The sequence below is a fragment of the Scatophagus argus genome, chromosome 4 (assembly GCF_020382885.2).
Source record: "Scatophagus argus isolate fScaArg1 chromosome 4, fScaArg1.pri, whole genome shotgun sequence".
In the NCBI taxonomy this organism is placed as follows: Eukaryota; Metazoa; Chordata; class Actinopteri; family Scatophagidae; genus Scatophagus; species Scatophagus argus.
Genome location: NC_058496.1, coordinates 222501 through 248997, shown reverse-complemented (window position 1 = coordinate 248997; position 26497 = coordinate 222501). Strand labels below are relative to the sequence as shown.

Genomic DNA, 26497 nt, shown 5'->3' with positions numbered 1-26497 from the left:
ATGTGGAAATCTAACTTTAGTTTGTTTCCTGGTTTCTGAATTGGTGAAGAAAATTATTATTTATTACGTACATTGAAAAGCAGCAGTTGACCTTCTTCTTTAATAATACTAATATTTAACTCTTTGTTATGATGTGCTCTCACTGTTTAGACTGGTTTGTTCATGTTGAGACCAAACTGTTTCTTTACTACCACCTGATCCACAGTCTGTGAACACAACACGCCAGACGCACGTCAGAACAGAAGTGCTGTGTTTTACAGTTTGTTCTGTTTGGATTTTATTTTCAGCCTGAAGCGACTCCGACTTCAGACTGTTAGTCCTGGTCTTCGTACAAGACTCCACTGCATCTCGTTTGAGACGTTAGTCCCGTCTCATGCCAACATCAAGTGACACGTGTGATGTCACATATCAATCAAACTGCTAACATTAAAAGGCTTTTACATATGTTGAGTCACTGTGTCAACACACTCTGAGGTCTGAAGCTCCTCGTCCAGTAGACACACACCTGATGGTGCGTTCAGGTCCCTCCTCTCAAGATCTGTCAGATCACAGGACCTGGCGTCAGCATGTGATCAGGACCACGGACAGAGTACTCGTCTGTCTGTCTACCGGCGGCGGTACAGGATGTCCCAGGAGTCTCTCCACTTCAGTCCTTGCAGTTGATTGGCGGACAGCTCGGGGTTACCGTAGGTCAAAGGGCAGAAGGTTCGATATGACAGGAAAACCGACGACAACACCGCCAACACGCACACACGCAGCGCACGTTGGTGTGTGGCACTGCGGCACAGACAGACAGATTTAATGAGCATGTGACACAGAAAACGTAACGCACCAACCAACCACACATCAGAGGTTTTATGTTTCTGTCAATGTGCCTTTTCTGGTTGTGGCCAATGAGGGACCTCGAATCAGGGCACCCAGACATCATCATGAGGAAAGTTCCATTCATGATGTCAAACTGCACTGTCGCAGGAACGACTGACGAGAGCGTCTACGCCGCCGTGACGTGCACGAAGCAGAAACCACAGCTGGAAGCCACCTGAGAGTGTGGAGCCTGGATATGTCAGCACTTAGCTCACCTGTAACACCTCAGGAAAATAAAACCTTGTTGTTGTCTGCTGGAAAGTGTGAAGAGTCTGTTTCCCTGAACATAAGCTTTCGAGGATCATCAGCATGAAGTGAAAGTGAAGCTCGGGTTGACAGCACCGTAACGCTTCTGGTGCACACAGGAGCACAGTGACACCCAGTGGCAAGACCGTGACATTACAGCACACACAGAAACATCCACATGTTACAAAGTTAACTGCTCACATTTCAGTTTCAGTTTGTGAACACAAACTTTTCAGCTCAGAACAGAAAGAAATCTCTGCCTGACACACCCAACATATACACAGCACTGTGTGTGTGTGTGTGTGTGTGCGCGCGCACATATACCTGAGCAGGTGAGTGTGCGTGTGCTCCAGCAGGGCAGGGCTCAGCAGGTACAGGTAGCAGAGTGCAGGCAGGTAGTGATACAGGAAGAGAGTTTTCTCCATCAGCAAGAAGGGCACAAAGTTCACCAACCAACCACCAACACACACACATCCCAGACACACAAACTGAGACCACACATCTGGAAAGACACACACACGCACACACACAGACATTACTATCATCATAATATACAGTATGTTTGTGTGCTGGCTGAACGGTGCAGGAACTCGAGCTTGTTTCCAACTGTCAGACGCACACCTTTTTATTTACCAGTACTTGTGGTGACACTGAGACCAGATCTCGCCTGTCAGACATGTCAAACCTGTTGTGGAGCAGTTGAAAACCATCTATAATGTCACTTCACTAACCGTACCCCCACTTTATTTAACCACGCTGTCACTTTAACGTGATGCGGTTAAGTCCACACTGTCTGTTGTCCATTTGTATTGTATTGTACCATACTGCGTTCATTGTCTTGTCTGTACTGTTACTGCACTGCTGACTTTCGTATTTATCTGTATTTCTCTCGAGTTAAATAGGTGGTTTTTTATTTTTTATTTTTTTATACTCACTACTGAGAGTGCGTTAAAAGTGTGTGTGCATGTGTCTGTGTGTACCATCAGGGAGGTCTTTGAAGCCCCGCCTCCTCCTCAGCAGGTAGAAAGCTGCTAGCAGCTGATAGGTCAGCAGACTGAGGTTGGCCACGCCCCACGACACAGGGTTACCAATCAGATGGATCTGAGCCTGAGACACAGACAGTCAATGACAGAACCAGTGTGTGTGTGTGTGTGTGTGTGAGTGTGTCTGAGTGGCAGTGAGAGTGAGAGTGTGTGTGTGTGTGTGTTACATTGGTAGATGAGTGCAGCCAGTATGCGATGTTGGTTTCCATGGTGATCCACTCCAAGGGGGAGGAGCTGTATTTGTGCTCAGAGTCTTCCTGTTTCACTGTCAGCATTTTCCACTGCCATGACAACACAATGTGACATCATCAGCCTGCTGCCATGACATCAGTAGTTTTTGGTGTGTCCCAAAGCAGAACAGAAACTAGCATCTGCTGTTCAATAAAGTCTGAAGCAGAGATCAAGCTGTGATTGGAAAACAAGGTGATGATTCGCTCAGTGACGTACCTGAAGTTCTAAAAATTTCGCCCAGAAAGAAATTTTTCTGTACACGTCGATGTGAGTTGGAGAATGAAGCTCCGCCTCCCTCTCCTTCTGCTCCTGACCTACACACATCCAATAAAGCACCAGGCTGGTGAGACACAGCAGCAAAGACAACATGATGTGTGGTACACAGTGAGGTTTGCCCTGCCAGGGGGCTAAAGGTCCTACTGGTTCCATATCGGTGCTCCTCCACCGTCCAGTCCAAACTGCTGCTTTGAGCTTTGAAAAGTTTATCTGCAACAACCTCCAACTGACGGAAACCCCAGTCTGGAAGAGACACACCACTCAACTACACACACACACAGCAGGTCACACACACACACACACACGCACACACACACACAGCAGGTCACACACTTACAGCAGTCACAGGAAACTGCTGTCTGTCATATGTGGTCACATCCTGTCAGTACCCTGAGGACAGCTGAGGTGTTAACATGGACCAGTCGAACCTCAGACAGGATCGTCTTCCACGACTCGGACCCCGCCTCCCTGTTAGAGATGTCCTGAACACACACACACACACACACACACACACAGGTCGGCACGTGTGGAATCAGGTGTTGATTCACAGCTGAGGGACGTGTTCTGCAGCTTGTTTTTTTAATCGTCCAATCACAGCTCTGATGTGCTGACGGGTGTCATTCAGCTCACCACTCTCCACAGGTTCTGTGCCGGCATGGAAACGTTGAAGTCGATGTAACCCGACACTTCCTGAGCGTGAGGACTCATCGGAGCCGCAACGTCGTGACTGTGACACAGAAAGTGAGCAGCACCACACTCACAATTCAGCACATCAACACACCAAGAGGAGGACGAGGAAGAGGAATGCACCTGTCCTTGAATGTATCATAAGAGACCATCAAACAAGGTGCGCTGTTACCTGTTGAGGAAGCGTGAGGTCATCCCATGGACCAGCTGGATGACATCACCATGCCGGACAGGTCGAGGAGGACTGCTGACGACCAGCTCCTGTCTGACAGACAGACAGGTTAGACAGGACTCATCACCCAGCACATCCCCAAACAGACAGGTGACCTACCTGCCGGGGTCTTTGATAATCCACCAGTTGTTGACATCTTTGAAAGGATAACAGGTGACCTGCTGCTGGTGAGAGCTGCCTCGCCCATTTTCATACCTGAACACACAGACGGGAAACAGGAAGTTAAACTGACTGCATTCTGCTTGGCTGCTTTGGTCAGTGCTAGTGAGCTGGCTGCACCTGATTGGGTAGTTGGCTTTGTGCGAGTGAAGCCAGCAGGGGATTGGCTGGGAAGCGGAGCTTTTTAAGGTCACCTGACTGCCATAAGCAACTTCCAGAGGCTGACCTTGAGTAATCCTGGAGAGACCACCCTAAAAAATGAGTCAATGAACCAATCAATCAACCAATCAATCAGTGCCACTGCCTGTGCGTGTGTGTGCGTGCGTGGTTACCTCCAGACTGGCCTGGAAGGCGGAGCTCATTAGTTGGTCATGTGGTCCACTGCGGTGCAGGAGACTCAGGTGGATGTAGAACCAGAGTACATACAGAAGAACAGGAAGGACCAACAGACACACAACACGACACACACACTGCACACACACACTCAGCTGTACACACACACACCACAGTGTATTAATTTGACAGTTTGTATTTTTTTTTTTTGGCAGATTCTCAACGGTAGGATGTCGGAGCATCTCTGAATGCAGCACTTCCCAGTTAGATAAAGGAAAGCGGAGGCCCATCTGCAGTGTCAAGAAGATGTTCATCGAGCAAGCTCAGCAGACTCACATGACTGACAGTTCGATCTCCAATCAGGCTCCAGGTGTGCACAGAGGCCACGCCCAGCAGTAGGAGGTAAGAGAACACACCCATGTACTTCACCCTGACAACACACACACACACACACACACAAAACTTTGTAATGTTTGTGTGTCAGATAATAAACTGTGGATCTTTGACTGTTTTCACTGATCTCAAAACAGCTTCTCACCCGACAGCTGCAGCACAGGAAGCTCCAGAGAGGAGCAGCCAACAGTACCTGAAGCAGCTGAGGGCAGAACAACAAGCACACCTGTTTAAACTCACAGGACAGTCAACAAACTCAGCTTGGATTGGTTTGAATGTTTTGTTGGAAGGCATGAAACGATGTGGTAAAAGAAAACAGGAGGACTGGTATGGAGGTGAAGGTGCGTCTCACCTGCTGGGACTGTTGTGGAATCTCAGGTATGAGAAGAAGGCCAACAACACGAAAAAAATGAGAACAGACTCCAGCAACATGAAACGGGCTTGGACGATCAGAGAATTCTCTGGAAAATCAACAAGAACAAACATCTACAATCAAATGGTTTAAACTCAGGATCCTGAACACACCATGCTCATTTTAGCGCTCAAAAGCCCTACGCTTATCTCAGGACCCGAATGTACTCGAAATTATGAAAGCTAAAAAACAAAAAACAACGGTATTCTTAACAGTCACTGTAGCCGTGGATGATGACGACGATGATGTCAACGCTCACCTAGCAGCAGCAGCACTGCGGCTCCCAGAGCCGACAGGTGAGAGAACTTCAGCTCCAGAGTCAGCAGGTAAACCAGAGGAACACAAAGAGCTCCACACAGAGCGGGCAGCAACCGGAGACTCCACACACTCACGCTGCTGGGATACTCTGAGCGACAAAACAAACACACTCACACTGGTCTTCAACTGGTTTAATCCAGATCAGACTGGTTAAGACATGTTCATCCTACCGGCTCCGATTCTGTTCCACACAAAGTTCCCATCAAATCCTCCCATGTAGGCTGCAAGACACCCACAGTCAAATGTCATCACACACACACACACACACTGTCAGCTATGGATGTGTGATTGTTATGGTAACTGACCTCCAAGGGCCAGGATCATGTGACCCAGTGGCGGCCCGCTGTCATCGATGAAGAAAACTCTCTTCATGTAGAGGGACACAAACTGACCGTAATACACCTCATCAAACCTACACACACACACACACACACACAGTCAGTTATACAGCAATGAGACACAACAACACTCTGATGTTGAGGTTGAGTGTTGGTCTGAGTGTGTGAGAACAGGATGGTCAGTGATATAAAACAAACACACTCACACCACAGCGTTGGGGTAGCTCAGGTGGCTCAGTCTGGTCCAGAGGGCTAGCAGGCACACGAGCAGCAGGACCAGGTCCACCCGAGCCGTCACCACCAGGGGGAGCTGCGGCATGACGGACAGCTGCTGACACAGCAGTGACATCCACACGCCCACGTCATTTATGTATATCAGGCATGTCAAACTGGTCCACAGGAGGGCCGCTGTGGCTGCAGGTTTTTGTGCCAACCAACCAAGAGCACACCGTTTGACCAATCAGCTGTCTGAAGACGGAGATCAGTTGATTAAATGAGTCAAGTCTGGTGTGCTGCTACTTGGTTGGAAAGAAAACCTGCAGCCACAGCGGCCCTCCTGTGGACCCGTTTGACATGCCTGATGTATATTGTTGAAGACACCTGAATGTCCAATATAGTGACTTAAAGGAACAGTTCACCCAAAGATCAGCTCATCTGGCACAATCCAAGTGCTGAGATCCCAAACTGATTTGAAAAGACATTATTTACACTCTTTTCAGGTCAAAACCTTCAACAAAATTAAAAATGTTACAGACTTGGATTACAACTATTTTTACATATTAAAAACAATCTCCACCTTCTTCAGTTGTTGAGCAGAAAGCTGTAACGCTGCCTTTGCAAAGCTCCAGAAATGTGAATGAAAAAACTGAATTTTCTTTTATAGGTGAACTGTTCCTTTAAGAAGGTGTACATGTTGACTGTGTCAAGGCTGCAGGAGGGAAACATCACAGGTGTCATCTCATGTTACACAGTCATGGGAAAAAATATTAGCACACCCTTTTTTTATTCAAATTCTTGTTCATTTTAATGCCTGGTACCACTAAAGGTACATTACCTGAAAAATACAATGAACAGTAGCTGATCTCATAATACTTTATGTCCTATCTGACATGCTTAAGCTTAACTGTATTCCCAGGGTATATCAGAGGCCACAGCACTGCACATGCAAAGGCTAGAGTGGTTTATTGCTCACATTCGAGTCGTAGCACAACTCAGAAGTTGTCAGCTCTCACATAATACCTAAAACAAAAGAATTATGTGAAGCCACAGAGGCAGCCATCTTGGCACCGCTGGAAATTGGCATGAGTGTGAGACAGGTAGCCAAAAAACTGAAGATCTCCAAGTACACCAAGAAAAAGCAAGCCAAACATGCTAATACCAAATTGTTAGCTGGTCGAGGCAGGAAACGTTTTTCTACCCCACGAGAGGCCCGTGCACTCATCTGTTCCTGTGTCAGGAATCATCACCAGACCTCCAGGGACCTTAAAAATGAGTGGGCACAGTGGAGAAATGTGACTTGTTCAGCGAGGACAGTTCCAAACCAACTTCTTGAAGCTGGTCTGAAGTCACTCGGCATGGAAGAAGCCCTTCATCAACGAAAGGCAGAGGAAGGCCCGGTTACTCTTTGCTAGGGATCACAAGGATCGGACCGTTGATGACTGGGCTAAGGTTCTCTTCAGTGATGAATCCAGTCAGTTTCGAGTTGATGCCCGCTCCAAAACTGTGGAACATCATCAAACTCAAAATGGACAACCTCAAGCCCAAAACCAAAGAAAATTGCCCGTGGAGGGCATGCCAAGACGCATGGCTGCAGTCATCAAAAACAATGGTTATGCAATCAAGTCCTAACTCCTGTGTGTATCATGTGACTGACAGACAGAAAAGAAAACATGCAATGCCTAAAAGCACTGGCAGTACAATGCCAGTGCCAAAGCTGTTGGTTTTTATCAAGAAAACCATGGAAAATGGCTAAATAACAACTCTTAAATTAAACTCTTATGAGCTATTTTTGTTGTTATTATTAAATCTGTCCAAACAAATGTACCTTTAGTTGTACCAGGCATTAAAATGAACAAGAAACTGAAGAAAAAAAGGATGGGCTAATAATTTTTTCCACGACTGTATGTTCTATCAGAGAGCAGTGACTGTGACAACAGGTAACGATGTAACCAGCTTATTTTTTCCATGGAGACGACATTCATATTAATTCACAACAAACGTGTTTGACGAGGGCGTCCTTGAGTGAAATCAGATGATTAGACCTGTTTTACCAACCTCCAGTCTTCTTAAATCCAACTCAGGTGGTTCTCACGCGGAGAACAGTGAGACAGGTTATTGTTTGCGTAAGGCTGCTATACTGTGACACATTTAAACATCTGGAAACATGTAAATGAATAATTGTGATGATGACCCGCAGAGGCATGAAGGTGACAGAAGCCCGAATACCTTCTGATCTGTAAAAATACATTCAGAGGTTAAACACCGAGCTAGCAGTTTAGCTTTAGCCGGTAGCTATCAGAGACCGTTTTCAAAGCTCCGTTACCTTTCCGCCGTCTCACGCTAAAGCTCACCTGGTTATGTCACTCTGTTAACTTCAAACCGACCATCCCGTCAGTTAACTACTGAGTTCAGCCCCTCCGCCAGCCGGCTGTTCTTCACCGTTTCTCTGGTTTATTTGTAGCAGCAGCCGTTCGATGTTTGATTGGTGCTGCCTGCACACCGAGCAGCTCGATGTTTCCGCTCTTTGATTGGTGCTGCCTGTTAGCAGCTAGCGTTTCCATGGAAACGTTGATTTAATGTTTGACTTTATAACTTTCAAAATGTCCTTTGATGAGATGTGATTGGCTCTCGTCTGCAAGACTGAATGAATGAACTGAAAATCTGCCACATGATTTGTTACAAAACTATCAGTCCTTGATGACATGCGTTTGGTCACGTGATGAGGAAGAACCATTTTATTAATGAGGGTGTTAATTAACCTCAGCTATAGTCGTTGTGTTCTTAGCATTTCTCTTGTATTTCTTCTCACAATTTTTCAGCACATATAAAGTTTGGTTCACTGTATCTCTGTTGGTTGGTTTGATTTGAATTACCTCAAATATTTCCTTTTATATTTTGGTTTTCTTGTTGCTGCTTTGGGTTTTGTTGTATGTAAAACACTTTATGAACATTGTTTTTGCAGAAGAGCTGTACAAATAAAATTATTATTAATATTATTTTGTCTTGATTATTTTGTCTGATAAAGTTTTCTACCTCGGCCAATCAGATGTAAGGAGGTGAGTTGACAGACAGGTGAGAACAGTGATTTATTGGAATATTGCTGTGAACACATAAGGTCAGACACAGGAAGAAGCCACACCCACTAGGAATACAGGTAGTAGTGTTAACACCTGGTTAACCTCAGCTAACATCTTGCTAATCTGTTTGTAAGAATGTCTGGGACTGTTTAGGTTGTTGCATGTTCTTGTCTTGGTTTAACCTGTCATCTCTGAATGGCTCGTGGAGCACTACGTGGGCGGAGCCTGAGAGAGAGTTCCCACAATGCTTCCTCTGCCAGGTGATCACTGAAGTCATTAAAGAAGGATATGATGTCTTCATTAGGCTGCAGAGAGTAATGACTGCAGAGAGAGAGAGAGAGAGATCCAGGTGAACATTGACGAAGACAACCTGCAGTACTGCTAATTGCAACAGTAGTAAGAGTACCAGTACTACTACAACTGACACTTGCTGGTAGCTCCTCAGAGTATCCAAGATGTTAAACTGCTGCCAGCGTTTAGAGAAGTTAATCTTTGGACCCTGTGGTGTCATTAATATGTCAGGATTCCCCAGGTGGACAAAGGTCAAGTCCTGAAGGATCAAACCCCTGGACAGGCAGACAGAATCGAGTGTAAGTGAGACAGGTAGATAGTGGGGTACACGACATATTAACGTACAGGTAGGTCATACAGTGGGGTACACAACATATTAACGTACAGGTAGGGTATACAGGGAGGTTCCACTTCAGCCAGAGCTGCTCTGTAGGCTCTGAAAGACGATGAGCTGTCAATCAAAGAGCTGTACTCCTCCAGAGCCTTAAAACACACAGCATACAAACACATGACTCATTAACACATACATTAAAGACTATTATCTGATTTACTGGATGTATCTGGTGAGCCTGACATCGAGCACCTGCGTCGGGTGGCCAATGTCAGGCCATGTGTTGTCATTTTCACAACTTTCAAGCTGTCAACCTACATGCACAGCCTACAATGCCACCAGTTACACTGAAACAAGTTAGCAGCTTTTCTTTTCTGGAGAATTATCCACTTTCCCCACCAAAACACCATATGACAGGGCACTGTCGATGAATCATGAGCTTTACTTTGTCCAAAACAGCTGTGATTGGTTTAAAGAAACCCAAAGAAGCTGGAGTGTTTTCTGGCCAGTGCTGACACACAGCTGTGGAGATAAGTCTGAGACTAATCAGTAAGACACACACACCTCAGAGGTGCTTCTCTGCCAATCCAGGCGTCGCAGGGGGGCGGAGTCTAGCGCTGAGAGGATGGACAGGTATGAGTTAAAGTTGTTCAGCTTCCGCAGGTGCTGCAGGAACAGTCAGCCAGTTAATATTTCATACAACACCTGCAAATGAGCTTGTGCACAATGTTTTAAGGAGTCATGTTGCTAATATCCTTGATACGAAACATGGCTTGAGTTTGTTGGGTTTACAACAACCCATCAGGCTGCGTGATCAATGTTGCTTTGACAGAAGTACATCATTCCACCTGCGTGTGCTTACCTTCATGGTTTTCAGGAACTTGAGCAGCAGTTTTTCTCTGTCCTGAGGTTTGTCCTGCAGCATGATGACAGAACGAACCCTGGAACCACATGTTCACACAGCTTTGGTCATCATCAACTCACCAACAACTGAACTGAGCTGTGTGAAGATGAAATGTCAGAGAGTTTGCGCCTGAGGCCTCAGTGCTCGTCCCCCCGTTTTAACCCTGAAATCGCTGGGCTTCGTCCAACAATGTCTGACGGTCTGACTCACCCACCTCACTCAGTGATTGGTCAGCTGTGTGTCTGTCCAATACTTTACTGTTTCTGTCACTTTGACTGAGGTCAACACGATGACCGTCCTCTGGGACGAACGTTGGGCTCTGCTGTCAGAAGACGCGACACCCTGACGCTCAGTGTGGATGAGGTCTGAACGGGACTGTTTAAAGCCGGCTGAACTCTCAGTGATGAGTTTACAGAGTGTTGTGTTTACCAGAAGGACACGTTGTTGAAGTGCTGGGTGAACTGTGTCAAGTTAGGACTCTTCTCCTCATTCTGCTCTTTGGACCACAGCAAGACCTCTGGAAGCTAGACAGGTGAGACAGGTGAGACAGACCGAGAAACTGGAACAAGTGAAAGATGATGGTTAAAGTTTGTACCTCAATCTTATAAAAGAGCTCAGAGTCCAGCAGAGTCAGCTGCTCAGCTAAATCCAGACTCCTGAAGTCAAGAAGCGTTCCTGGTCTGAAAGGGAACAAGACATGAGACACGTTGATGCCAGAATGCATCAAATTCTTATCAGTCATCTCAGCAGTCAAAGCTTACCTGGCAGCTACGCCCCTGGCTGCGAGTGGGCGGAGGGCCTGAGGAGAGCCAATCAGCTGCCACCTTTGCTCCATCTTGGACAGGATATTGGAGCGTAGCATGCGAGCCAGTCCCAGCTCTCCACCAGTGAGGAGGCTGAACACCAGATCCATCAGCAGCAGCAGCAAATCAGAGTCCAATTCCATCGCACTGAAATCACAAACATTATTATTCACTTCACCACCACCAGTGAAGAGCAGGTGGACAGACCCTCCATGCAGTCACATCAGTACAATCAATACAACCTTTCATTATTTCTACAGTGTGAAGCTGTCCCAGCGAAAACCAACTAGTGTGTTCAGAAAACTCCACCACTCTAAGGCGGAGACAATAAAACAGAACTGACAGAAGTGATTGAATTTAAGCATTGTGGTGAAGTTACCTTCCTGATCAACATTTTTTTTCTCCAGATCATGACATTATTAAGATGATAAGCTTGAAAAACAAAGCGTGTGATTGGTTCAGGTGTGTGTCTCACCATAGCTCGTCGACCACAGTGACAAGCAGGTGAAAAGTCTTCTTGGCAGCTGCGTGGTCTGCAGTTTCACGTCCCTCACACAGGTGTCTGTATGTGTTTATGGTTAAAGATTCACACAAAACTCAAATTTGTACTGGAGCTCTCATCAAGCTGCTTCTCTTTATGGTAATCAGCCATCTTAACAAGTTAATGTGAAACACCTGGACAGGTGAACGTGTCGAGAACAAAGAAAGTCTGAAACATAAAGTATGAGATCGTCCGCATAAGAAGACTCTTTCTGACCTCCAGGTCTGTCAGCCTCTTCCTGCTTATGTCTTCTCTGAAAACCGATCACCTGTCACATTTCAGGCTCCACCTGGACGCACCTGTTTGTGTGTTAGTGGTTTGACATATTATTGGTAAAGGAATCTGTAATATTGACGTAGAGAACTCATGTCCACAGGTGGAGGATATCTGAGCTGGAGTTTACTGATGACATCATTCGGGCTGATGAAGCTCCTGTAGGTGGACAGGAAGGCTTCACGGTACAGGTCCTGATCTACATGCACACACACACACACACACATTTCACCGCTGTCAGTTTGTTTGCATGTTGTATGGATTTCTTTGGTGAAAACAGTACCGTGTGTTGCTTCGGGGCAAGTGAAGCTCTGGTTGATTTGGGGGGGTCAATGATGGAGCAGCACAGTGTCAGTAAAGTTTTATTGCACAGTCCATAAGCTTGAGACTACATGGTGGTCAGTTTGATTCTGTCTCATGCTGATGAGTCAAAAGATAAGATAATATAAGATAAGAGTCCCATGACTGGGAAATGACAGTGTTACAGCAGCAAACAGGATATAGAGGATGCAAAGCATACAAGGATAAGGGAAGGATGAGCATTCAGAAAGAATAAATACACAGGAAACAAGTACCTGCAGCTGTACACAGTACAGAAGAGAAAAAGAAAAAAGATTATTTACTCCCTCGAGTTATGATTAGTGGATGGACTGATTATTGTACAGACTTGTTTCATGGACTAAGTATGTAGGTACTGATCCTAGACAAACAAAACAAGGTGAGGCGAACATCTGTGATTTAAGGAACGGGCTGACCGGGACGAGGACTTACCACTGCTGCTGTCAGCCTCTGTGGCATAGACCAATAGGATCTCAGGAGAGGCTGCCTTAATGTCTGGCCCGTCCTCGTCCTGACGCAAACAGAGGACAGTTAGGACCGGGCACGCGGGCTACATGAACAGAGGTCAGAGATCAGGACTGTACCTCAGCTTTCATCAAGAGTCTGTGGAGGATCTCCTGCTGATCAGTCAGTAACACCTCGTCCTGGTCCTCCTGCTGCTCCTTCTCTTTCTGCTGCTCCACGCTCCTCTGGCCGGGCTCTGCCCCCCGCTGGACACTCTGAGAGCTGCAGAACAGAGCGCCGTCACTGACCCCCGTGCTGGTGTGTGAGGCTGTGACATGTCTGTGTGTGTGTGTGTGTGTTCACCTGTCTGTGCTCTGTTTCTCTTCATACTGACTGTCAGTTTCAGCTGAATCCTGATGATGACAAAAACAAATAAATGAAAGCTCAATAATGTCTCATGATGACCTCAGCTGGCTAACGAGAACTACAGGAAGCAGACCATAATAATCCCAACAACAAAAAGCCAGTTCAGTGAAAATAATCTGGTCCTTGTGCTGTCCTTGGCGTCCACACAACAGGACAGTTCTGTTCTTTTTGATTAGGAGAAACAAACACATCTGGAATGACGTTAACGTCTGTGCAGGACAGAAAATCTGTCACTGTTTCTGCTTCTTTTGACAGCTCTAGTATCTGCCACCACATCCTGTGAGCCAAATCAAAGACGAATGTCTCTTCATCATTCCTACATTTAAACTTTCTTCTGTCTCTGATTTGAATGTGAATGTTGGTTGATTTCAATCTTTGAAAATGTTGGATGAACGTTTTTCACAACTTTCTCTTCTGAACACAAACACTGTTTGTAACTTCAGTCTGACCTGCAGTTTCTTAGTCATTTCAAGTTTCAAGTTTCTCTTTGAGCAGCCAAGAGCTCAGGTGACATCACCTGTCTCTCTGCTCTTTACCTGTTGTCTCTTCTTTGGTGGCAGGACTGGAACAGCTGAGTCTGGCTGTGTGTCCAGGTCTGCGTCAAGGTGTGTATGTGCAAGCTGATAGTTGGTCTCGATCTCCCTCTGCCTGCTGTTGTGTCGCTGACTAGAGGTCAAAGGCCGCTGGTAGAACACGGCTGCTGACTGAACACTGTACGAAGAACAGAACTGCAGGTACTGCTGGACTGAACACAGACAGACAGACAGGCAGGAGGACAGACAGATTGGAGAGCGTTTCAGACAGACAGATGTGATTTTTCTGTTCATCATCATCTGTTCAGTCCATCTTAGTTTAGCATGAAGACTAGAAACAGATGGAAACTGCTAGCCTGGCTTATCTGAGCACTGGTTCATGCTCTGTATTCACCTGTAAACTTTATATTCACCTGGCTGATGAGCCGCACCAGGTGAATGACAAAATGATACTGCTTGTCACTCACAATTATTGGTGGATTATTGATGACTTACAGACTGCCCTGTTATGACTCACTGTGTCGTTTCTTCTCAGGGAGGGGAGGGGGCGTCTTGCTGGGGGACAGAGGGGAGGACAGCAACTCATCAGGACCGGTGACGTCATTGCAGTGGGTGTGGCTCTTTTCCTGAGGGGTGGAGTCAAACCCAAACGAAGGGGAGGCCTCAGAGTTGGCTTCGCCTGTGATTCAGATCAGCAGTCAGACAGACAGACAGAGAGACGGACAGCACACAGACAGGTATCTCAGGAGTGTCCCCACCTGCAGCACTGCGGCGTCTCTTCTCTGGCAGAGCAGGGGGGAGTGAGGAAGGGTGAGGAAGAGGAGGGAGTGAGTCAGAGGAGGACAGGTCAGTGTGGAGGAAGTCATAGTCTGGATCCTCTTCTGAGAGAAACACACACACACACAGACAGGCTGATCTGTTCACTGATCTCAGACCAGCTCACTGTGGTACATGATTGTTGTGTTACTGCGAGCCATAAACTCAAAGTAAACCCATGAAAACAGGCTGAAACAGGAAGTCTGTTTCACACATTGTCTTCTGCCAGTCAAAGTCTGATACTGCAGTTTGAAGTGCAAGTGGTAGAAGTACTGACAGTACTGCAATGTTTGTCCAGCAGGAGGCAGCAGTGAATCTCACTTCAACACCTCAGTGCTGACAGGAAGAAACGCCAAACACGACTTCCTGTTTCTGTCAACAGGCACAAAGTGATGTCACTCACACTGTGTTGCTGACTGGAAATGTGTGTGTGTGAATTACCACAGTGTGCCTTGTCAGCAGAGTCTGCAGACGGAGTGCAAAGCCTCAAACAGTCATCCTCCTGTAACACACACACACACACACACACACACACACACACACACACACATATATATTAATAGTGTATTTTCTATTTTACTTGAGTATTTGGGCCGCACTACCTTTTTTATCTTGGCATAAAAATATACTTCTGTGATGTGGTGCAGTACTACAGGACTGATGTACTCTGCAGTACTACAGAGATTCTCTGGTGGCTCCACACTGACAACATTAAATGAGTACTTTTACTTTTGATACTTTTGATACTTTTAATATCCTGTACTTCTAGTGATGCAGTATTTTTGGCTGAGAGTGTGTAATGATGATAAATTAACTGTAAGAACTTCCTACCTGTAACTGTTGAACCTGTCTGTCCTCTGCAGGCTCTCGTCTCATTGGTGCTACTATGGCAACCCTGCAGGAGGTGGGGCCTGCTGACTGACGTTTCTTAGGCGGGAGTGCTGGGGGACTTGGGGGGGTGGGCAGACAGACAGGCAGACAACACACAGAAAGGCAGACAGGCAGATAGACAGATTTAATGATTTTACTCAAATCTCCATTTCTGGCTGCTTTCTGCTGTCTACTGCAGTACATTTATCTGATAACTTCAGATAAGTAATAAACATTAAATGCTGGACTGATGAACACAAGTGAATCAGTCATTATAATGCAGTAATATAACATGAATTAGTCTGAATGAACTGATTCTGTATGACTTTTCACAGAATACTTGCTCTGAGAAGAAATGAGACATGCTAACATCCTGAAGCTAACGATGCTAACCACAGTGGCGAGCGTCCCGTAGAAGGTGGAACTCGTCTCAGAAACAGATGGGGGGCAGCTTACAGCCTCCACTTGTTTGTCTTTCTTGTCTGAACAGCAGTCAGGTCACGTGACCTGCTGGGATTTTAATGCCTCATGTTATAAAATTGTTGATTTGACTCAAAAGGAAGAAAGAGGATGAAACTGTCTTTCTCACTTCTTCTTCTTCTTCTTCCTGCTGTGGTGCAGTTAACATAGAGACAGGAAGTACAGAGACGTGTTTGTGTGGGGGTGACATGTGATGTCTTCAGTTTTCTGTTTCCTGTTTCATCCACAGTTCTATTTCTGCTCTTCACTTCGTCAGACTGAAAGTAACAGCACGAGAACAGCAGAGGTTCATTAAAACAACTGAACTCTTAACGTTTTCAGAACTGATCCAAACATGTTATCTGCTGTCCACGTGCTTCATATATGATGCTACACGTCGCTCCTCACGTGTTCGTTCTGTTTCTAAGTCTTTATTTTATTTGATGACAGCCAGCAGATGTTTTGGCATCTGAAACGTCTCTGTAGCTGTTGGACGGACTGTGATGACGCTCTGTTCTTCCTCTCAGTCTGGTTTCCTTCATTCACTGACGGAGTTGACGGCTCAGAGCCTTCATCAGCTCCTCATTAGCACAAACCCTCGTCATACTGATGGTGTTTCACTGAATCTGCTGGTGTTTCTGGGTGGGGGCTGGTCAGACCTACCTCAGTCCATGAGAGGGGGACACGTGGAGGACGGCCTCTGGGAAGGGAATTGGGGGTTTAGGAGGAGCCAAAACTGTCTGGTCCTCCCTCCGTTTTTCCATCCTCACCTCCTCCTCATCCTGCCCCTCCTCATTGTCCTTTTCCTCTGGATTCTGGCAGGTAGGGATTCTGTCTGATGTCTGCTGGTCAATAAATCCATCTGGCTGTCCCACAGCAGACTGCGACTGTACTGGAGATAAGGGGACAGGGCCATCTTGTCTCTCCGCAGCCAATCGAACCAGTTCCTGACCAACAAGCAAGTGATTACAACACAACAATCGCTGGTTAGACAGTACAGGATGGACAGGAGAGGACAACAACTAGAAGACAAAATAAGACAGAGGAAGGTAGGACAAGATGCCAATGGACAATAAAACAAAAACAAACAGCCCAAAAATAACAGGACAAACTATAATGAGAGAAACAGGACAGGAGACAGGAGAGAACAAGACAGGACAAGATGAAAGATGAGTCCAGGGTGGGACAGGACACAAAAGTACACTAGGAGCTAGGAGACAATATAGAACAGAAAGGGATGAGACAAGGGTTAAGAAAAAACAAGTCAGACAGGACAAAATAGAAATGGACACAAAGAAGGGAACAAAATAGTAGGACAGGAAGTGACATGATTCCAGAGGAAGACAAACAGGAATGAAAAAACAGAATGGAACGAGTCTACACTCAAAGACAGCTCAGTTTGTCTTCAGTTATCTTCCTTTTCATTCCTCACCTTCACTCCGTCCAGCACAGCCCTGATCACCACGGTAACGCTTGCTGTGGACTCCTTGTTGTCATGGGTCACACCTTGAAGCATCACCTGATCTACCCAGCGAATCAGCTGGGCCACAGACTGATAGAGACGAGTGAGGCAGGAGGAGACAGTCTTACTATGGAGAGGACAGACACGGATGGGTCAGAAGACAGGTCAGTCCTGGAGAATCAGGTCAAACCTCAGTGTCACCTACCTGCTGTGCAGGTAAGGCTCCAGCTGGACCAAATTCTGGACCGCCTCCAGGACTCTGCTGGATGCCCCACCCAACAGTCCACCCACAACAAACTGGTTCAGGACTAATTTGTCCACTCCCAGTCTGTCCACCAGAGCTTTGAAATACTGCAGAGAGCTGATGACGGCCCGCTGCTGGTCCGCTAACACACATGTGGACTGATACACACACACACACAAAAATGTAAATTAGTCATTTGTAGCCTGTAATAAAGTAAAAACTGTAAAGTAATAAAAACACTAATGAAATAATACTAACAAAAATTAGAAACAGCTAAATTTATATGAAAGCCTGTGGAAGTTGAAGACTGATCCTCGGATGAACTGCACTAACTGAGCTGAAGACGTGTGGAAAGTCACGCTGTTCTGCTGTATCTTCAGCCCTAAGTGGATGATGTTACTGTCAGCCTCGTGGTGAGATTTTATGATGGCAACAATGTCCACAGCGTCCCACAGTCCCGTCTCTGACTCTGAGCTGAAGGAGGACCTGGATGATGGAGGTGAGGAGGGTTAAGACCATTTCTGCAGCTGGGACCTGGGAGATACGGGAGGTCATGTGATGACTGTGAGTCTCCTGCTCATTCAGGATGTTAAACCTGTTGGTCAGTTTGGGCACGAGGGATTTTTTCCCTCAGCTTCTCCTTCAGCTGTGGACCAGGACCTCTGCAATGGAATGGAACTGACCGGGTTTTCCGGATTGGTTCCCTCATGCAACCACAGGTCCTCAGCCTGGTGTTGGACATCTGGAATAATGGAGTCTATCTCATCTCTGCTTCAGTTGGTGTTAGCATCAGCCTACCATGCTGGTAGGCGGCCATGACAGTCCGGTAGAAAGAGTGTTAGACACTCATTAATTTAACGGCGCCATGTCAGTGAAAATAACATGCAAATATCTCAGCACATGGCAGCCATCTTGCATGTGTGAACTCGTACTCACCTTTGATGATGTCATCAACCCACAGGGTTCTCACAGTGTGTGTTACAAACTGGAGGTGTAGAGTCTGAAAGACTCATCTTATATATTGAAAGACACTTCATTATGGGAAAGGTAGTCTGTGTCAGTCTTCTGTTTGTTTGTTTGTTACCTCCAGGCTGGATTACTGTAACTCTCTTTTGTCAGGATGCCCTAAAAAGTCCCTCAGGACTCTGCAGCTCATTCAGAACTCTGCAGCTCGTGTCCTGACTCAGACTAAGAGGCGTGACCACATTTCACCTGTGCTGGCCTCTCTACATTGGCTTCCAGTAACATTTAGAGTAGAATTTAAGATCCTCCTCCTGACCTACAAAGCCGTGTATGACCTGGCACCATCATATATCACTGATCTCACTGAACCATATCAGCCCTCTGCTGCGTTCCTTAGATTCAAACTTACTGGTAACACCACGAATCTCCAAATGTAAATATGGAGCCAGGGCCTTCAGGTATCAATGGAACCAATTACCAGCCTCAGTTCAGACGGCAGACACCCTCTCTGTGTTTAAGAGTAGACTTAAAACCCTCCTGTTTGACAAAGCCTATAGTTAGGACTGTTCAGGCTTTGCCTGGACCAACCCCTGGTGATGCTGCTATAGGTTTAGATAGCTGGGGGAGATCCTCAGACCCCGAGCTTTCAGAGCAGGAGGACTCACTCATCATGTCCCATCACTGGTACAGCACTAACTCGTCCTCTCCCCCGGAGCTCTTGTGCTCCATCTTTTCTCAGCACTTTCCAGCATGTTGCTGGATCCAGAATCTCCTTCCCCCTACCCTCTGAGGCCTGGTACCGCTGCTGGACCCAGAACCCTCCATGGCCCTGCCTGGATCCTGCTGCTCCTGCTCTGCACTGTTCTCTCTATCCTCCCTGTCTCTCCTCTCCCCCTCTCTCGTCTCTCCCCCCCTCTCCTGTCTCTCCTCTCCCCCTCTCCCGTCTCTCCCCCCCTCTCCTGTCTCTCCTCTCCCCCGTCTCCTGTCTCTCCCCCTCTCCCCCCTCTCCTGTCTCTCCATCTCCCTGTCTCTCCTCTCCCCCTCTCTCGTCTCTCTCCCCCTCTCCTGTCTCTCCTCTCCCCCGTCTCCTGTCTCTCCCCCTCTCCCCCCTCTCCTGTCTCTCCATCTCCCTGTCTCTCCCCCTCTCCCCCTCTCCCGTCTCTCCCCCCCTCCTGTCTCTCTCCATCTCCCTGTCTCTCCTCTCCCCCCTCTCCTGTCTCTCCCCCCAGAGAAACTCTTCAGGACCGTCTTTCTAACACTACTTATTGGACGACTGAGGTTGTTATTTCCCTCTGTGACATCATTGTCAATATCCACCTCTTGGAAATGTGTTTAATTAGTTTTAAGCTTGAGTCCATGAGTCAGTTAATCCAGCTTTTCAGGCTGACAGCACTTTTTCTGGAAACAGCTGGAAACATCTGGCACCATGCTGAGATAACAAAATCCATCTAAAAGTAACTCTAAAGTTTTAACATGTTACCCCTGCTTACATGTGCAGTATATTACATGTATGTTCCAACCTGTTGGTCTGAGCTGCAGCTGGTGGTTCTGTCATATGTTCTCATTTTGTAACATACACACCGCGATGATCATGTGTCTGCATACTTTTGGCCACATCATGTAATTAAAGCTAACTAATTAAAGTGCGTGTGCGTACCTTGTCCTGTGTGTGTTCCTGCAGGTTCAGATCAGCTGGTTTGAGTCTCGACGTCGGGGTGTGTTTGATTCGCTCGGAGCGTCTGATCTTCTGAGAGTGGAGTTTATCCTTCAGCTTCAGTGTCAGAGACACAAACTGAGAAGCTGGAGAAGAAGAGGGAGAAGAAGAGCTTTTGTGTAGCTTGTGGTGGTTAACAGTTAGCACAGGAGAAAGTAGGAGGATGAGAAGAGCTCACCTGTCTTATTCTCTGGCCGGGAGGACATGTCTGCAGAAGGACAGACAGCTGGCAGTGTCAGCAGAGAGACAGTTTTGGCCTCATGTCTTTCAGCTCTCACTTTTCTTCCTGTCTCTCTTAAGTATTTCAGTTTTCTACTCTCTTACTCTTTGCACTGCTGCTCTGTCTCTCCCTCTGTCTCCGCTTCTGTCTGTCTTCCTTCCTCCTTCTCTTCTTCCTCTTTCTGTCTAAGTTGAACCTATTTCAGTGAGCATGTCTGTCCGTCCTGACGGTGAGGATGAGGATGATGATGGCAGGCCCAGCAGCACCACCTGCTGGCTGGAGGCAGTCCTGGGAGCCGCCTTCATTATAAAGTCTCTAAAATCTGTCATTGTTCATGAGATCAGCTCCTCTTTGATGATGAACAGCAAATAAATCAAGGCAAGTCACTCATTCACGTCTCAAATTCAGGATATCCTGAGTTCAAGAGTCCTAACTCAGTCAAACCTGAACACACACACGAAAAATCAGATGCTCTGAGTGTGAGGTTTAAATAAACTTTTTCAAGCTCAGATGGCTGGGCTGAGGAACAGAGCGTAAACTCTGCTGAAGACCTTGAGACGATGAAGGAGTAAAATGACTCGATACTAACGGACTCAGTGATCACCAAAACTAAGTGTCTGCTAACACGAGAATTTTTCTTTTGGTCAGTTGAAGTAAAATGTTAAGTTGAGGATCTATATAGAAACCAGACGGGAACATTCACCAACCAGAGCCGAAGAAGTCAGTCACCACAAGCACAAAACACGCATCACAGACACCAGACCTCCAAACATGACCACAGTCACATGGAGCGATGACATTAAAACCAGCACAGAGGCTGATGGAGAACCAAAGTACCAAAAACAGCAGACCACACAGGGAGGACGTCTGCACCACCAGGCATCAGGACGTCACACCCGCTGCCTTCATCTGACTCAACTGAGTCAGTAATTGACTCCTCCACCCACCGATTAACAGACCCCTTAACTGACCATGACTCTGGGGCCTCATCAAAGGCTGAACTCAGCTGATGGGGACATTTTGGATTTTTGGCATCACAGAAACATGTTTTCTATCTTATCCCTGGGTGGAAAATTAGCGACAGAACTGCCCTAACTGAAGAACTTATGGTGATGCAGAGGTACCACACCTGCCTGTACAGGAACACAAACACAAACCACCTGACTCTCCATCAAGTTTTGGCCTGCAAACCAGATCAGCAGAACAGATGCAGAAGGTTAGGATGCAGAGCTGCAGACCATCAGGCACAACACACCAAAAGGATAAAAGCAGTAAATTCATCTTCATCTTCATTCATCTTCATCTTCACAGCATTCAGCTGTACTCTGGTGGCCTGCATTGTCTAATGCTTCACTGTAATCTACATATTCATGTTACGTCATGCGGACACCTACAAAATATTTCAGCCTCAGGTGTTCTCCCTCAGCTGAAAGAGAACCTGGTCTGGGAGAAGCTAAGAGGCTAACAGCAGTTAGCTTCACTTTCTGTCATGATATCACAGTGTTAATGTTCACAGTCAACGTCAACAGACCTGACGACTGCAGTGTTGCCATTTTTGTCTGTTATTTTGAATTTAGGGCTTCCTAAGTCCTAAGTCTTCCTAGAAATTCTTCAGTTAGAACAGTTCTGTCGCTAATTTCCCACCCAGAGATGAGACTGAAAACATGTTTCTGTGATGCCAAAAATCCAAAATGTCCCCATCAGCTACAAAGAACAGTTTCTTTGATGAAGCCGGGTCTGTTAATCGGTGAGTGGAGGAGTCAGTTACTGAGTCATTTGGTGAGGTTCTGCTGCCTGGTGGACTGATGAGTTTCTGAATGTGGAAAAAGTGAAGAGATTTTAGTTAAACATCAGGGATGATCAGAAGAACAAGCAGAGTCCAGTATGATGATCTCATGTTTTCGTGTTCGGTTTCAGTTCAGACTTAGCTGAGTCAGTTTTGTCTCATAATATGAAGCACACTGGATACTCTTCGTGTTCATTCACACAAACTTTATTCATGTCAACATGTCACTATTGGCCCTGACCACTTGATAGATACACAACAAAACTACACACATACACACACAAACATACACACTACAGTCTGGGCCGCTGCATATTTCAGTTTCATAGATCTATATATACGTTCCTCACATAAATATGGTACATTATTATCTTCATAGGTTCTGTAAACATTACATTTATGTTACCACAGAGTGAACTATCCACAATCACAGGCGTGTGTGTGTGTGCGTGTGTGTGTGTGTGTGTAGGAGGCTGAGCTGCGTCAAACACACTGCTGCAACACTTCACTGAGGATTTACCAACAATCCAAATCATAAAACACTTCAAAACTACTGAAAAACTACCAAGTCAAAGCTTCACTTTCATGCTGACATTAATCTCACACTTGACAGCTACAAACGCAGTGAAGCACATGTTGTGCTGAACGCAACTCTGACCTCAACAACTCTACAGAATCACCACAACAGGAACAGCATACACAGATAGAATGGCTAGATGAGCAGTTAGAGTTCAGATTAGATCGGTCTGTGCTTCACGTTCAGTCAACAGCTGGTGTCTTGAAACAGCTGCAAACATCTGACTGCTAACTGTGCTGTGACCAAAGTCTCCTGCAACGTTTTCATCTGCTGGATTCGTTCACCAACAACCAGAAACAGCACTTTCATAAACTCAGAAAACATTCATAAAATGTTGAAACTAAAGACATCAGACAAATCTCAGAAGCAACTCCTTTCTATTGCTACAAATTCTGTTTTGATTTTAGAATCATGTCGTGATCTGAACTGTCACTTTATTTTTCTATTCCCTTATAACCTCCATGTATGTTTTTTGACAAGATTTCTGTGATTTACAGCTCTGTTTTAACTTCGAGGTCTAGTTGGTACATTTCAGATTAGTTACGTCCAATTAATTAGAGCCAAATTATAAAGCTAATCCTAATTCTATATAAAATGACTGCTGTAATCACATTGTGAACATTACAGATTTTTGTTGACAGTTTACTATAACTGAGTCTGTTGGTTTAAACGCTGATAACAAGGAGGACCAATGACAACTTGTCAGAGGCAGCTGGAAACAGGTGGAGCCAGTTTAGTCCAAATTAGCAGTGGAACTGGTTGGAACCAGATGGAACCTGATGGCTGTGACAAGAGGTCAATCAGTAGAACAGAACGGGAGAACAGGAGTAGAATACAGTAGAAACTGTTAGAGTTGGTTTAAATGGAAGACAGCTAACAATGCTGAGTGTGTTTTTTAAGAAACATCAACTGACTGAAAACATTAAGATAATAAATAAATCAATAAATAGATGAATAAATATATCACTTAAAACAATATGTAAACTTTACACCGTAAAGAAATGTTCCCACAATGCAACATGTCAGCATAGAAATGTCTCATCAGCTTCACAGAAAGAACGAAATTATTTTATTCCAGCAGTTGATGCAGCTAGCTGCTAACTGGCTAGCTAACACAGCAGGCAGAACTGATCCCAGAGCAGTCTGAATATCCAGAGACAAATGAGAGGTCTTCACATGGACACAGTCTCTGGAGGCTTCTACAGTACTTTATAAACCTGAAGTGAGCGGTTCTTTTAACAGTAAGGAAGCAGACAGGCAGGCAGACGACCTGTCTCACTCTGCTGGGTAGACAGACAGCTGGATGATATATCTATACACTCAATATTGCAGTAGTACTTTGATGATCATTTGCTATATATTCATAATGTGCTAATACTTAATATCACTCTTATTAGTAGTACTAAGAATCACAGTAACACAGCATCAGTAGATACCATTAGAACAGTTCATTAGAAACAAAAACACACACTTGGTTCAGGTTAACCCTCGACAGAAGACTGGGGGCTCTCTCCGTGGGCCGGACTACCTTTACTGGGACGACTGGGTGGGGGGGTTGTTGACAAAAACAAACATGAAGAAAGAGAAGAGAGAAGAGGAGAACAACACTGAATAAATAGAAAGGTAAACAGGCAGGAGGTTCGAGGGTCCTGTCAGTCAATAACACCTGTCAGAACCAGCAGGAACCAGCCAGACCCCATGGGAACGAGTCAGAACTAGTCAGAGACAACAACCAAAGTTCACATCAATCACGACCAGTTCTCTGTCTGAACAGGTTAGAAACATTTCACACCAGTCACAACAGGCTGGAACCAGCTGAAACCAGTCAAAGTCTGTTTGAACCAGTTACGACAAGTTAGAAAACAAATAATCAGCTGAAACAATTTAGAGAGATGAGATGAAAATGATAAGAGCCAGTTGGAACCAACTGGTCAGAACTGGTTGAAGTCAGTTGGAACTATCCAGAATAAAGTGGAACCAGTTAAAACCAGTCAAAATCATTCAGATACTGGAACTGGTGAGTTAGAGGAAACAGATGGGACTAGTCAGAATCAGAATCAGTCAGAGCTGGTTAGGACCAGCTGTGCACCTCTGGAATTAGTAAGAAAGATTATTTTTGGCAAAGAAAACATTTGTAGAACAGAGGTGAGGTCAGTGGAGTAGTACTGAGTACAGCTGGGTTCTAATGTACATTCAAACTGCACACGTCCACAAATGTGCAGTAGGGTACATACAGAATCATGTACATCTTCACGCCGATGATCACAACTGGGTCTCAGCCAGAACGCGAAACAGGAGAGCAGAGGGTAGAAAACAAGGTGTGGACTGGGTATAGACATGGATGACTTCTGTCATCATCTCAGGAAAAATGACAGAAGAAAACTTAAGCTGGTGCCTCTGATGTGGCAGTACAGCAAGGTGAAAAACAGCAGGTAGAACTCATCCTAATAACATGACCTGTGGGTGTTAGAGGGAGGAGTCAGGGTCTGCTCTGGAGGGTCGAGATGGAGATGCGGGAGCCCTCCGACTGGAGACAAATCAAGACAGACAGACACACTGTCAGTAACAGGTCGATGGTGCTGGTGATCACACAGCTAACTATGATGCCGGGTGAGCAGGGAGAGTCACATGGCGAGGACAGTGATCTGATTGGATGATGGACCACACAGAGAGACAGTGACATCACACGGACAGCTGACGTACCATTGGTGGACTCCTCACTGGTCACTGATAGAGATTCTGAAAGAATAACCATATATGGTCAATATAAGGGGGGGGGGGGGCACCTGCCCTCACACTGACACACCTGAGCTTCCTGTTTAGCCTTTTAAGGTACTGTTAGAACAGGATCACACAAACACAGAGAGACAGACAGAGGGATGACAGGTAGACAGGTCAGACAGAGAGTTAATCAAAGATACACAGGCAGACAGAGAGACAGACAGGTAGACAGACATGGCTCCAGGTGGATGGGTATCCAGGGACAGGTCCTGGATATGTTGAGCCTGGCTTAGCATAATGACTGGAAGCAGAGGGAAACTCTTATCCTGGCTCTAAGAATTTTCTGTCCCAGTTTATCAGTTTATCTAATCAGCTGTAATGAGTTTCGTGGTTAAAAGGTGCAGTTTTTATTTTTGCTAGATCAACGCTTCCTTCTGCAAAGTTTCCTTCTGCTTCCGGTTTTCATGCTAAGCTAGGCTAAACACATCCAGGACGTCTCTCTGTAGTGGACTCACAGAGGTGAAACAGCACATTTCCCAACATGTGGGATCGATCCTTCGATGTTAACCAGACGTCATGTGTTGGACAGAAGTGTGAGGATGAAAAGGAGAAAAATGAGCAGAGTGAGGAAGAGGGGAAGAAAGAAAGACCAGGCTTTCTTTTCCATGTCTGTGTAGGTTGTTTGTGGATCGCTGTTTTTGTTCTACAGCACCAACAAAGAAGAAGAGGATGCACTCATAAAACACTGTGTGGCTAACCTTTGGGTCCAATCTGCTAATAAAACACATGACACAAGAATCTGCTGAGTCACGGTAACAGTTTACATCAGCTCAAAAATGACATGCTCACATTTCATTGTGATTTTATCTGAATCTGATGATTGGATGATGGAAAGATAGCTACTGTGATGTCCACTGGACCAAACTGGACACAGTAAAGTCTTTACCACACT

General features: G+C 45.8%; 3 protein-coding genes across 11 annotated transcripts in view; all 3 read right to left on the bottom strand.

Annotated features, from left to right (window-relative positions):
- Positions 1-252: 252 nt before the first annotated feature.
- On the bottom strand, positions 253-8696 carry pomt1 (protein-O-mannosyltransferase 1). 2 transcript variants are annotated; one of them, XM_046386440.1, is made up of 20 exons: positions 8103-8696; positions 5739-5863; positions 5500-5606; positions 5365-5415; positions 5136-5282; positions 4817-4925; positions 4610-4666; positions 4408-4501; positions 4071-4226; positions 3859-3989; positions 3679-3774; positions 3520-3612; positions 3291-3387; positions 3050-3142; positions 2805-2925; positions 2601-2698; positions 2321-2434; positions 2091-2217; positions 1436-1612; positions 253-781 (listed from the first exon to the last, which is right to left on the bottom strand). In XM_046386440.1, the coding sequence occupies exons 2-20, from the start codon at positions 5849-5851 to the stop codon at positions 606-608; spliced, it is 2157 nt and encodes a 718-aa protein (XP_046242396.1). In that variant the 5' UTR covers positions 5852-5863; positions 8103-8696; the 3' UTR covers positions 253-605. The 2 variants fall into 2 exon arrangements, with proteins under 2 accessions (XP_046242396.1, XP_046242398.1); XM_046386442.1 differs by having other exon boundaries at positions 253-777; positions 1435-1612; positions 5739-5860.
- Positions 8697-8818: 122 nt separating this feature from the next.
- LOC124057849 (rap guanine nucleotide exchange factor 1-like) lies at positions 8819-20818 on the bottom strand. The gene is made up of 23 exons (XM_046386439.1): positions 20420-20818; positions 20185-20327; positions 17526-17722; positions 17291-17447; positions 16522-16805; positions 15361-15478; positions 14971-15031; positions 14472-14594; positions 14231-14392; positions 13717-13925; positions 13118-13167; positions 12895-13036; positions 12743-12821; positions 12086-12170; positions 11633-11725; positions 11116-11304; positions 10950-11034; positions 10784-10878; positions 10313-10391; positions 10015-10116; positions 9505-9602; positions 9254-9394; positions 8819-9149 (listed from the first exon to the last, which is right to left on the bottom strand). Exons 1-23 carry the CDS (start codon positions 20445-20447, stop codon positions 9014-9016), a joined length of 2856 nt encoding a protein of 951 aa, XP_046242395.1. The 5' UTR covers positions 20448-20818; the 3' UTR covers positions 8819-9013.
- Positions 20819-22256: 1438 nt separating this feature from the next.
- Positions 22257-26497, bottom strand: part of LOC124057845 (dynamin-1-like) — a 22176-nt gene continuing 17935 nt past the window's right edge. For 2 of the 8 annotated variants that reach the window (XM_046386423.1, XM_046386427.1), the window contains one exon: positions 23878-25351. In XM_046386423.1, coding sequence (XP_046242379.1) covers positions 25291-25351 — 61 coding nt within the window. In that variant the 3' untranslated portion in view covers positions 23878-25290. Of the gene's footprint in view, positions 23608-23877; positions 25352-25527; positions 25564-26497 lie in introns of those variants that run through there. The other 6 variants (XR_006843170.1, XM_046386426.1, XR_006843169.1 and 3 more) reach the window with 6 other exon arrangements.

Bases quoted from the DNA above. Each gene is read 5' to 3' on its own strand.
- pomt1 (XM_046386440.1), bottom strand. From the start codon at position 5,851: ATGCCGCAGCTCCCCCTGGTGGTGACGGCTCGGGTGGACCTGGTCCTG. The intron at 4,227-4,407 runs GTGAGTCTGCTG...GTGTGTGTACAG, and splicing joins GAGATCGAACTGTCAGTCAT to CTGAGTGTGTGTGTGCAGTG. The intron at 2,435-2,600 runs GTACGTCACTGA...TTGTCATGGCAG, and splicing joins CGAAATTTTTAGAACTTCAG to TGGAAAATGCTGACAGTGAA.
- LOC124057849 (XM_046386439.1), bottom strand. From the start codon at position 20,447: ATGTCCTCCCGGCCAGAGAATAAGACAG. The intron at 13,168-13,716 runs GTAAAGAGCAGA...TGTCATCATCAG, and splicing joins CACCAAAGAAGAGACAACAG to GATTCAGCTGAAACTGACAG. The intron at 9,150-9,253 runs GTCAGTTGTAGT...CTCTCTCTGCAG, and splicing joins CTGAGGAGCTACCAGCAAGT to TCATTACTCTCTGCAGCCTA.